General features: G+C 41.8%; 1 protein-coding gene across 1 annotated transcript in view; it reads left to right on the top strand.

Annotated features, from left to right (window-relative positions):
- The window catches only part of kcnj6 (potassium inwardly rectifying channel subfamily J member 6), a 40,610-nt gene that overhangs the window by 21,982 nt on the left and 6,128 nt on the right, over positions 1–12,500 (top strand). Inside the window, exon 2 of the mRNA XM_073829631.1 lies at positions 2,720–3,632. Within this exon, the coding sequence (XP_073685732.1) occupies positions 2,738–3,632 (895 nt within the window). The 5' untranslated portion in view covers positions 2,720–2,737. The remainder of the gene's footprint in view (positions 1–2,719; positions 3,633–12,500) is intronic.

Raw genomic sequence — 12,500 nt, 5'->3', positions numbered from 1 at the left:
GTGTGTGTGTGTGTGTGTGTGTCTGTGTGTGTGTGTGTGTGTGTCTGTGTCTGTGTGTGTGTGTGTGTGTGTGTGTGTGTGTGTGTGTGTGTGTGTGTGTGTGTGTGTGTCTGTGTGTCTGTGTGTGTGTGTGTGTGTGTGTGTCTGTGTCTGTGTCTGTGTGTGTGTGTGTGTGTGTGTGTGTGTGTGTGTGTGTGTGTGTGTGTGTGTTGTGTGTGTGTGTGTGTGTGTGTGTGTGTGTGTGTGTGTGTGTGCTGTGTGTGTGTGTGTGTGTGCTGTGTGTGTGTGTGTGTGTGTGTGTGTGTGTGTGTGTGTGTGTGTGTGTGTCTGTGTGTGTGTGTGTGTGTGTGTGTGTGTGTGTGTGTGTGTGTGTGTGTGTGTGTGTGATGCACTGCCAATTGAATTACCTGTCTGTCTGTTGTCTGCTGCTGCCAGTGACTGATGACACCAGAATTAGTCTTCAGAGTCAGTCTGTCTGTCAAGAGGAGGAGGATATTGAGGTAAAGACAAAAATGTCTTTCAAATATGAAAAGATAAGAAATTCATAAGACATCTTTTTTTATTATGTGCCATATTACATTCGGAACACACACACAATGAGATGTGAGGCCGGAGTTCATCAGTGTACAGTAACCCGTAGAAAACGCCAGAGCTGATTTGATTTTGCTCATTTCAGTATTTGATACACTACTGTTTCTATATTTCACAGCTGTGAAAAAACAGTGTTTGTACAAGGTGCTTAAAGAGCTTGAAGCACTTGAATTTGACTTTTTGAAATTTAAGGCCTGGAAAACCCTTGAAAATACCAATATTCCTTGAATTATTTAAAGGATTAGTTCACTTTCAGAACAAAAATGTACAGATAATGTACTCACTCATTTGTCATCCAAGATGTTCATGTCTTTCTTTCTTCAGTCGTAAGGAAATTATGTTTTTTAAGTAAAACATTTCAGGATTTCTCTCCATATAGTGGACTTCTATGGTGCCCTGAGTTTGAACTTCCAAAATGCAGCTTCAAAGGACTCTAAACGATCCCAGCCGAGGAAAGAAGGGTCTTATCTAGCAAAACGATGGGTTATTTTCTAAAATAAAATTACAATTTATATACTTTTTAACCTCAAATGCTCATTTTTTCTACCTCGGCAAGACAAGCGTTTGACATTAAAAAGTATATAAGTTGTAAATGGTTTTTAGAAAATAACCGATCATTTTGCTAGATAAGACCCTTCTTCCTCGGCTGGGATCATTTAGAGTCTTTTGAAGCTGCATTTAAACTGCATTTTTCAAGTTTAAACTCAGGGGCACCATAGAAGTCCATTATATGGAGAAAAATCCTGAAATGTTTTCCTCAAAAAACACAATTTCTTTAAGACTGAAGAAAGAAAGACATGAACATCTTGGATGACAAGTGGGTGAGTACATTATCTGTACATTTTTGTTCTGAAAGTGAACTACTCCTTTAAAGACAGTGTATCTTTGAAATAACTGTTGAATTTTTTCAATAAGCACAATTCAAAAAATATAATCCTTTTTTTTTTTTTTTTTTTTTGCTTATTTCAGTTAATTTCATAAAACTAGCAAGGTAAACCAGTAGTAGTAGTGACAGTGTTGTGTAAACATAGCTGAATACGTGAAAGGAGAAACACATGAACAGAATCAGCTGAGTGAGTCATTTATGCTGGAATCGCTTCGATTGATTCAAACTTATGACTGATCAATCAGTTCAAGCGATTCACTAGCAAAAACCAGATGTTTCCATTTTGAAGCGCTCTAATCGGATGAAGATCAGACATTCAGAGCGGGATTGTGAATCATTTGACTTTGATCGGAACTTCGCATAACACAAATCATTTGATTTAGATCGGAAGTTTGGAGCCGGATTGTGAATTATTTGACTTGGATCGGAACTTTGTCAATAATTTGATTTAGATTGGAAGTTCGGAGTGGGATTGTGAATCATTTGACTTTGACCGGAAGTTCTGAGCAGAAAAAAGGGGTGGGGGGTTTAAGTAAAAGTATTGCCAGGTTAACAAAAACAAACAAAAAAGTAATACCTTTACATCTTAGAGGACACAGATGAATATAGAAATACAGTTTTTTTTAGGAATACAAGGGCTTTAGAAAGTCTCCTTGAACTTGTCTAGAACAACTTGTCTAGTGTAAATGCAAACTAATAGAAATGGCACTTGTTCTATGTAATGTGCAATGTGTTTTTATTGGTAGATTGCACTTTTGGTATAATTCAATAATAGTCCTATAATAATAATAAAAAAAATTGAATTGTATCACTTCAGTTTTATTGTTTATGTCTTTTATGTGTTTATGCTTGAAAACAAGCCACACATTTGTCACTGCAGGGTTTCAAGCAGTGTTCTTAAGCTGTTTCAAGCTGTTTTTAATTCTGCTTTTTTTTTTGAGGCTGCTTGTTTGTCACCTGTGGTAAGAATTTCTGAGGTATCAGATTCTCTGGTATCATACCGAAGCCAAAATTGTGGCATCAAGCTAACCCTAAAGCCCTGTAAATTCTTGGAGCACTCTGATATGATGCTATAGAGCAGTACAGATGGAGTAAATGGGCTTTGGTGATGCTCTGTGTTTTGAGGACTGATGGGCCCACAGCAGCTCCAGGTAATCAGGCTCAGACATGTGCCGCCGCTCACTGATCCCGTCTCTCTCTCTCTCTCTCTCTCTCTCTCTCTCTCTCTGTTTCTCCTTCCAGAACCTTCCAGAAGTCCAGATGGAGCAGGATGTCGAGAGCACCGTCACGGTTCGACAGCCCAAGCTGCCCAAGCAGGCGCGGGACGACGTCCCCAAACCTCTGCAGGACAGGGAGCGCGCCAAGATCCAGCGCTACGTCCGCAAAGACGGCAAGTGCAACGTGCACCACGGAAACGTGCGGGAGACCTACCGCTACCTGACGGACATCTTCACCACGCTGGTGGACCTCAAGTGGAGGTTCAACCTGTTCATCTTCGTGCTGGTTTACACCGTGACGTGGCTCTTCTTCGGCTTCATGTGGTGGCTGATCGCTTACATACGAGGAGATCTGGAGCACATAGGAGACAACCAGTGGACTCCTTGCGTCAACAACCTCAACGGCTTCGTGTCCGCGTTCTTGTTCTCGATAGAGACGGAGACGACCATCGGCTACGGCCACCGGGTGATCACCGACAAGTGCCCCGAGGGCATCGTGCTGTTGCTGGTGCAGTCGGTGCTGGGCTCCATCGTCAACGCCTTCATGGTGGGCTGCATGTTCGTGAAGATCTCGCAGCCCAAGAAGCGCGCTGAGACTCTTGTGTTCTCCACCAACGCCGTCATCTCCATGCGCGACGGCCGGCTTTGTCTGATGTTTCGCGTCGGGGACCTTCGGAACTCGCACATCGTGGAGGCGTCCATTAGAGCCAAACTGATCAAGTCCAAACAGACCAAGGAGGGAGAGTTCATCCCTCTTAATCAGACGGACATGAACGTGGGCTACGACACCGGAGACGACCGGCTCTTCCTGGTGTCTCCGCTCATCATCTGCCACGAGATCAATCAGCACAGCCCCTTCTGGGAGATCTCCAAAGAGCACCTGGCACATGAGGAGCTGGAGATCGTGGTGATCCTGGAGGGCATGGTGGAGGCCACAGGTACGCCACTGAAATATACAGACACTGCACTCAGAGAATACATTTACTTGTGAGGCAATTGGCAGATTCTTTTTTTTTATCCAAAGTCATTTGCATCACAGGCATGCAGTGGATTGGTTCTTGCACTCCCTGAGAATTGAACCCATGATGGTGGTGTTTCTAGAGATGTGCTCCACTGTTTGCACTCAGAGATTACATTTACTTGGAATGTGTTTGGCAGACACTTTTATCCAAAACTGCTTGCCTTGCAGGTATGCAGTGGATTGGTTCTTGCACTCCCTGGGAATCGAACCCATGACATAGGTGTTTCTAGAGACATGCTAATTTGTTTGCACTCAGATTACATTTACATTTGATGCATTTCACAAATGATTTTATCCAAAATTGCTTGCATTGCAGGCATGCAGTAGATTGGTTAATGCATTTCCTGGGAATTAAACCCATGACCATGGCATTTCTAGAGACATGCTCCACTGTTTGCACTCAGAGATTACATTTACTTGTAATGTGTTTGGCAGACACTTTTATCCAAAAACACTTTCGATGCATTGCAGATATGCATTCAGTTGGTTCATGCATTCCCTGGGAATCGAACCCATGACCATGGCATATCTAGAGACATGCTCCACTGTTTGCACTCAGAGATTACATTTACATGTGATGTGTTTGGCAGACACTGAAATCCAAAACCACTTGCATTGCAGGTATGTATTGGAGTAGTTCATTCATTCCCTGGGAATTGAACACATGACTATGGTATTTCTAGAGATGTGCTTCACTGGTTGCACTCAGAGATTGCATTTACATGTAATGTGTTTGGCAAATGCTTTTATCCAAAACTGCTTGCATTGCACTGAAGATGTGCATTTGATCAGTTTATGCATTCCCTGGGAATTGAACCCATGACATTAGTGTTTCTAGAGACATGCTATTTTGTTTGCACTCAGAGATTACATTTACATGTAATGTGTTTGCCAGACGCTTTGATCCAAAAACACTTGCGATGCATTGCAGATATGCAATCAATTGGTTCATGCATTCTCTGGGAATCGAACCCATGACCATGGCATATCTAGAGACATGCTCCATTATTTGCACTCAGAGAATACATTTACATTTGATGCATTTCACAAATGCTTTTATCCAAAGTCGCTTACATTGCAGGCATGCAGTGGATTGGTTACTTCATTTCTGGGAATCAAACCCATGACCATGGCATTTCTAGAGACATGCTCCACTGTTTGCACTCAGAGATTACATTTACATGTGATGTGTTTGGCAGACACTTTTATCCAAAACCACTTGCGTTGCACTGCAAGTATACATTGGAATGGTTAATGCATTTTCTGGGAATCAAACCCATGAACATGGCATTTCTTGAGACATACTCCACTGTTTGCTCCCAGGGATTACATTTACATGTGATGCATTTGGCAAATGCTTTTATCCAAAACTGCTTGCATTGCATTGCAGGTATACATTGGATTGGTTCATGTATTCCCTGGGAATTGAACCCATGACCATGGCATTTCTAGATATGCGTTTCACTGTTTGCAGATATTACATGTACTTGAAATGTGTTTCACAGACACTTTTATTCAAAACTGCTTGCATTGCATTGCAGGTATGCAGTGGATTGGTTCTTGCACTTCCTGGGAATCAAACCCATGATGGTGGTGTCTCTAGAGATTTGCTTCACTGTTTGCACTCAGAAATTACATTTACACAGTGTGTTTGGCAGACGTTTTTATCCAAAACCGCATGTATATGTGCATTTGAACAGTTCATGCATTCCCTGGGAATCGAACCTGCGACCGTAACATTGCTAGAGACACGCTTTACTGTTTAAACTATAGAAAGTTCATTGCACCCAAAGCTGTTTTGTGTTGCATTGGAAGTATACATTTGATCAATTCTTGCATTCCCTGGGAATTGAACCTGTGACCACAGCATTGCTAGACATTATCTAATGTTTGAGTCTGATGAACTTCCTATACCTCAAAGATTACATTCACAAAGCATTGCATTGAAGGTGTGCATTAAATCAGTTCAAGCGTTCCCTGGGAATCGAACCCCTGACCTTGGCATTGATCTGAGCTTTAGTTTGTTGCATTGAATAGAAAAAAATCCTTAAGTGATTATATTAAGCAGAGCTCAGACTGAATAAGAAATATCAGATGTCTAATTCCCAGCATGCTTTGCTTTGGACTGCACAAGGAGAGTATATGTTGCAGTTTAATGTTCTATTACGTTGTGTCTGAGCATGAGATTATGTTGGGCATAGCATGAGATTTTCAGGGCTGTTTCTGTTGTGTTGGATCAGCTTGCAGTGAGGTCAAGAATGGGCGGAAGAACATTTAGATTGTATTAATGCTAGATGTCTTTTTTAAGTAGTAAGCAGTAAGTATTACTGTGTAATGTTTTTTTTACACACATTTTGTCTGTATTTACATACATGGTCAAACGAATCAGATGGTGGTGTTTGAATTAGGTTACGGCTTATATTTTAGTGAGATGAATTGGAATGCATTTATAGTAACCCTCCTATCTCTGGTTGTCACCGTCCAACTAGATAATAAAACAGACACAGCGTCATAAAACTAAAAAAACAAACCCAACAATGGCGGCGTGTGGTAGAAGTGATCACATGATCTTAAAGGGACAGTTCACATTTATGCATGAACATCCTATCATGGAATGACCCTAGTGTCATTCCAAACTAAAGATATTTTTCATAATTTTTCAGTAAATGGCAAGGTTTTCACTTTCAGGTGAACGCTACCTTTAACAGCATCCTAAGAAATAGACTTCTGAAAGAAACAGGAGCAAGCTCTCATCAGGGCTCACAATATAAATATAGTACAAGATCAATACACAGCAGCTTATAAATGCTCTGTGTGCTGGGAAATATCCCAGAAATCCCACTGGAGTCCAGTACTGGAAACACGATAGTTGAGTGCGACGTGACCTCGTGTGTCTGTGGATCATTAAAGACTCTGAGCTTCAGTCTGGCATGATGATTTTATCAGCTCTTTCCCCTCTTACGTGATCCGTGAAGTTCCCTTGAAGGCGGATGGGAGTCTGAGATCCGTCGTGACAGGCACTCGGGTGTAGAAACGCTGCGGTCGGTTCAGATGAGCGTGTGATACGGCCGGAGTGACGCTCGCTGATCGGCCCCGTGAGAACCGACGTAACACCATTAGAAGACCATCGACCGTCACACACTACCTTTACTCCTCCAGTTTCACTTGCAGATTAGCACTGACACACAACAGAACCGACGCAGACACAAAACCACTCCGATCCTGTCGGGATGCGCTTCATTATTTGATTCTTTCATTGCAGTGATGTTTGGGCTGACCTGCTGCTTCGCAGGTCTGTTTTGTGGCAGCGTGTAGATGAATGTACGCTGGCTGTTATTTGATCTCTTCGATTAGACACACACACACAGGCAGAAAAGAGTTTATTAGAGCAGTTTAATCATTCATGCGCTGCTGTGCCGCTCACAGTCCGTCTGTCAGTCAGAGTCGCTGTCATGAAGCGTCACCCTTCAAGTCGACATGAAACAGAAGTTGTGATCTGCTTTTTGTGAAACAGCTTCTCGAGCAAGAAAAAATGTGTGGAATTGATTGGTTCTTTGCTGAGTGACAAGATGCTGAGAGAGGTTACTGTCCTGTCCTTGTCATCAGAGAAGAGATTAGATGTTTTCTTAAATTAGGGTTATGAACACATGAATTTGATACACATGGATTTATCATTTATATAAACGTTCCAATGTTTCATAAAAACAAGAAACGTCAGTTTTGTTTTTATTTATTTTAAAGAGAAAGTAGTGTGCAGATTTCTACATTTCACAAGTCAGAATGAAGTTTAATGCTTTAGTCGAGAGTTTAGGCTAAATAAAGTCATATGTTTACACCCCCTGCAGAATCTGCAAGATGTTTAGGATTAAAAAAATAAGAGGGATCATTATGAAGGTAGTATGATGCCATAAAGATTTGCATGTGCAGAGTAAGACGGCAAGCACTGTAAAAAATGCTTGTTTCCAGCCAAAAAATCAAAAAATTCCTAAATCAACAAGGATTTTCTAGACAAGTAAAAATTGTTTTTTTTTGTCAAAATGAATTAAGTTTTTGGTTAAGCAAAAACATCTCATTGCAAACAGTAAACAAGATTATTTTTCTTACCCCATTGGCAGCTTGTTTCAAGCAAAAATGCACTTAATTTTTACTTGTTTTTTCTGAAAACAAGACAATCATTTTTACTCGTCTAGAAAATCCTTCATGATTTAATAATTTCTAGATATTTTGGCTGGAAACAAGACAAAAAAATATAAGTAAGAAAAGCATTTTTTGCAGTGAGCGTAAATAAAATTTGCATGCGCAAGAGAAGATTTGTAAAGGTGTAAATTGCATTTCAAGCAGAAGAAAAAAATATTTGCAGCATTTTACTGTTTTGTAAGAGTAAGTCATGTATTGTTAAAGTTGCTAACGCAAGATAAATATAATGTGCATTGTTCTGACCTCTATTTTTCCTGCTGTAAAATGGATTGCATTTTGCATTTACTCTGATCTGATCTGAAACGTGCCAAAAGTGTAAGCAAAATGGAAGTTGGAAGAATGCAGATCATATTTCTTTTGCAGTAGCATGCACTTTCACAATACATGAATTACAGTAAAATGCTGAAAATACTTTTTCTTGCGCTTGAAACACAATTTAGACCTTTACAAAGTTTCTCTTGCGCATACAAATTTAATTTACACTTACAGTCTTACGTACACTTCCACAACTCGTACCCTGCGCCTGCAAATCTTTATGGTATCATATCACCTTCATAGGGATCATGAATTGCCTTTAGAAGTTATTGTTTTTGTTCATGTAGACCTGCTCTTTCACAGATTTGGCATTTTATTGCACAGACGGAGTCATTGCTGAACTAACACAGATGATCATGTTGAGAGGTTTCCATCTTCTGATGGGGTGTTTTGTGCATCTCTGCACATTCTTTGCTTTTCCAGCATATTCTGCACATTTGAGCTCTTCCCAACAGTGAATGTATGATGTTGAGGTCCATCTGTTCACGCTGAAGACGAACGAGAGACTCACACAACATTCACTGACGCTCGAGAAGGAAACGCAAGATATATAAAGAACGAGAGGATGGAAACTCCTCACCATGATCGTACTTTGTCAGTTCAGCTGCCATTGTGTTAGTTGCTATTTCTTTCATGCTTTTCACCATTTTTAATCACCTTTCAGTAGTAAGCTCATCTAGCTTCTTATTGTCTATGAGCTGCAGTTCAGCTTTAAAATAGTCTGAGATAGAAATGAAAATCACGTCACGCGGCCGCTGAAATGGAGGATCTTCTAGATACAATTAGGCAAAAAAAAGCAGTGCGGTTGCTTCCACTTCAACTGTGATGCTATTTTGAGGGTTTGTGAGTGCGGTTGCCATGGCGACGGCGCAGCATTAGGAAAACCCACTGACATTATATAACAACGTTATCTAAACCGCGCCGCCGGAGTATTACTGTTATTATGATTACTAGTGTTATTATGATGGCGGCCGCGGCCGCACGCGATTGATCTGTTACGATTGCGCCAGGATTCTCAGTCAGGCAGCAGCTTCTGTCTCTTGTTCAGTGTGAAGCAGGCCCACGTGTGCGGTGCAACAAATTGGATCACGACACACAGTGGGGCCTTGTTTCTTTGAGGAGTTTAAGCCGTCCTCGACTCTAGTTTAGTTTACAGACAGAAGTCGAGCGTAGCGCATTGAACTTTCAGATGCATTTCCTGGAGAGAGAAGGAGAGAGAGAGAAGTGTTCTTGAGGATTACTCACACATCGTGTTATTGTGTAATTCGTGCGTCGCTCACGGCTGCCTTTCTAGTGCTCTGATGCAGCTGTGATGTCTCTCGCACGCGCGTCTCGCCGTGAGGCAGCAGTTTGTCAGCCGGCGGTGAGGGCGAGGGTGCTCAGGGCATGACTGGGGAACGGGAACAGCTGGTGGCGTGTTCACAGCTGACCCGTTGCCATGGCGATGAGAACACGCACGAGGACACGTGTCGTTTCAACACACATGTCGACAGGGACGCGTTCTTTGTGTGCTGTTCGGCTTTAACATTGTTCTGCTCCTTGTGTATGATCTAAAGCAGCTATGTGTCGTGTCCTGAGGCACAATGAGAATGTGTCTGTGTGTGTGTGTGTGTGTGTGTGTGTGTGTCTGTGTGTGTGTGTGTGTGTGTGTGTGTGTGTGTGTGTGTGTGTGTGTGTGTCTGTGTCTGTGTCTGTGTCTGTGTGTGTGTGTGTGTGTGTGTGTGTGTGTGTCTGTGTCTGTGTCTGTGTCTGTGTGTGTGTGTGTGTGTGTGTGTGTGTGTGTGTGACTGTTTGTGACTGTTTGTGATTGTGTGATAGTGTACACCCTAAGTGAACTTGTCCAAAGTGTGAATATATAGTGTTAGCACCATTGTTATCTGGCACTGCCTTCATCATCCTGGGCATGGAGTTGACCAGAGCTGCAGGTTGTTGCTGGAATCCTCTATAATCATGGATTGCTGGACGTTAGACACATGCTGCTTCTCCACCTTACGTTTGAGGATGCCCCACATGAGCTTAATAGGGTTCAGGTCTAGAGACATACTTGGCAACCCCATCACCTTCACCTTCATCTTCCTCAGCAAGGCAGTCGTCATCTTGGTGGTGTGTTTGGGTCGTTATCATGTTGGAAAACTGCCGTTCGGCCTAGTTTCTGGAGAGAATACATCTGTTCTGCTTCAGAATGTACAGCACATAATGGAATCCATGTTTCCCTCAATGAACCGCAGCTCCCCAGAACCAGCAGCACTCATGCAGCCCCAGACCATGATGACCACCGCCATGATGACTGTAGACAACACACCATTTTACTGGTACTCCTCACATAGTCTGGACACCATCTGAGCCAAACAAATTTATCTTATAGTCTCATCAGGCCACAGGACATGGTTCCAGTAATTCATGCTGTTGGTTGTCTTCAGCAAACTGTTTGTGGGCTTTCTTGTGAGCCGTCTTCAGACGAGGCTTCCTTCTGGGATGACGCCTTTGCAAACCGATTATACAAGCTATACTATACTATGGTATACAAGCTGCACATTGACTACTCAAAAAAATTTTTAAACTTGAATATATTTTAATGTTTTTTTTTGAGTGACATTCATTTGTGAGTGTTTGAGAGCATGTACGTGTAAAAGCATGTACGTGGAATGTGTGTGAGAGTGTGCGAGTGTGAGTGCAGGAGTGTGCAACTGTGTGTGAGCACATATAAGTGTGTGTGTGTCACTGTATGTGTGGGTCTGCTCTTTCGGAGGGCCGCAGCGGTGGTTTCATGAGCACAGGCTGCTGTCTGCTGATAACAGAGGCGCAGTGAAAGCGTCTCACCTGCGACACCAGCACAGGACGCAGGGATTTGGCTTAAAGCGTTATCTCACAGCAGATGAATGAAAGTTCTCTAGCAAACTGTATATCAAACAAACACGCGGCGCTCTCGCTGACGGACCCTGTGTGTTCTGCGGCGGCGGCTCGTGAGCGCAGATAATGCGGCGGGGTGAGAGTAATGCAGCGGAGGCTGATGAAACGGCCGTCTGATGCAGCTCTCGCCATGATTCCACACGACAGAGCGAGACTCTGAGACACGCGTTATATAAGCCTGCTGTGTGTGCGCCTTTCCTCTGGGCTGCGTGTGCCGTGTTTGTTTCTGAGGGAACGGCACACGAGACGCTCGCAGATGTGACACTTTGCAGTGTTTGGATTGTGACTGAAGACGGTGACCTTTGAACCTTTGACTCGTTCAGCGTGTCGCTCAGTGTTCCTGTCACGCATTCGTTCTGTATCTAATAGAACACTGTGAGGATGAACAAACACTGTTGTTCTGTTTTAAATCTTCTCCATCACATCCTTGTTTTCTTCATTTACATTGATTCATCTGATGGGTTCTTAATGTTCAGCGCAGTATTTTATCACTACTATCATTACTTTCTCTGGAAGTTTTATGTCCAAAGGCTGATTTTTGGGAAATGTTTTGGGTAAATGTCAGTGTTTCGTCGATCAACACACAAATAGAACAGACTGTACGTCTATCACGATCAAATATGGTGAACGTTTGTTGATCGTCTCTCACACACGTGTTCTTCACTCATTATGAGTCATTTCACCGCGGTATGCTGAGATCATCAGGAAACCTTTGTAAACAAGATCAGCTCAGCGTCATCGCATTCAAGCGACTGAAAAATGTACACAAAGAGTTAGAATAAAGCTTTTCACTCGATGTGATTTAACTAAAGCCACAGTCAAATGAATGACCTCTCCTCATATTTTGATTTAGATTTGAGCTCATATGAGTGTTGTTTGCATTGTGATATTTAATCTTCAGTCAGGCTGACATGATGCTGAAGGGCTGATCTTGTTTTCCAACACCACTGACTTTCTATTTATGAATATTATAATATAATATATTATATGTGTATATATACATACACACTACCGGTCAAACGTTTGGGGTCAGTAAGAGTTGTAATGTTTTTAAAGAACGTCTCTTATGCTCTTCAGTGCTGCGTTTATTTAATCAAAAATATAGAAAAAAACTGTAATATTGCAAAATGCTGTTACAATATAAAATAATGGTTTCTATTGTAATATACTTTAAAATTAAATTTATTCCTGTGATGCAATACTGAATTTTCATCAGCCATTACTTCAGTCTTAAGTGTCACATGATCCTTCAGAAATCATTCTAATATACTGATTTATCATTAGAATGATCAATATTGGATCTATATTGGATTATAAATTGCAACAGTTGCCCTGCAAAGTATTTATTTAGAAATTGTGATAT

Source organism: Garra rufa, chromosome 23 (assembly GCF_049309525.1).
Source record: "Garra rufa chromosome 23, GarRuf1.0, whole genome shotgun sequence".
NCBI classification, from domain to species: domain Eukaryota; kingdom Metazoa; phylum Chordata; class Actinopteri; order Cypriniformes; family Cyprinidae; genus Garra; species Garra rufa.
The sequence above is the reverse complement of the archived record's forward strand: the minus strand, read 5'-3'. Positions and strand labels throughout refer to the sequence as shown.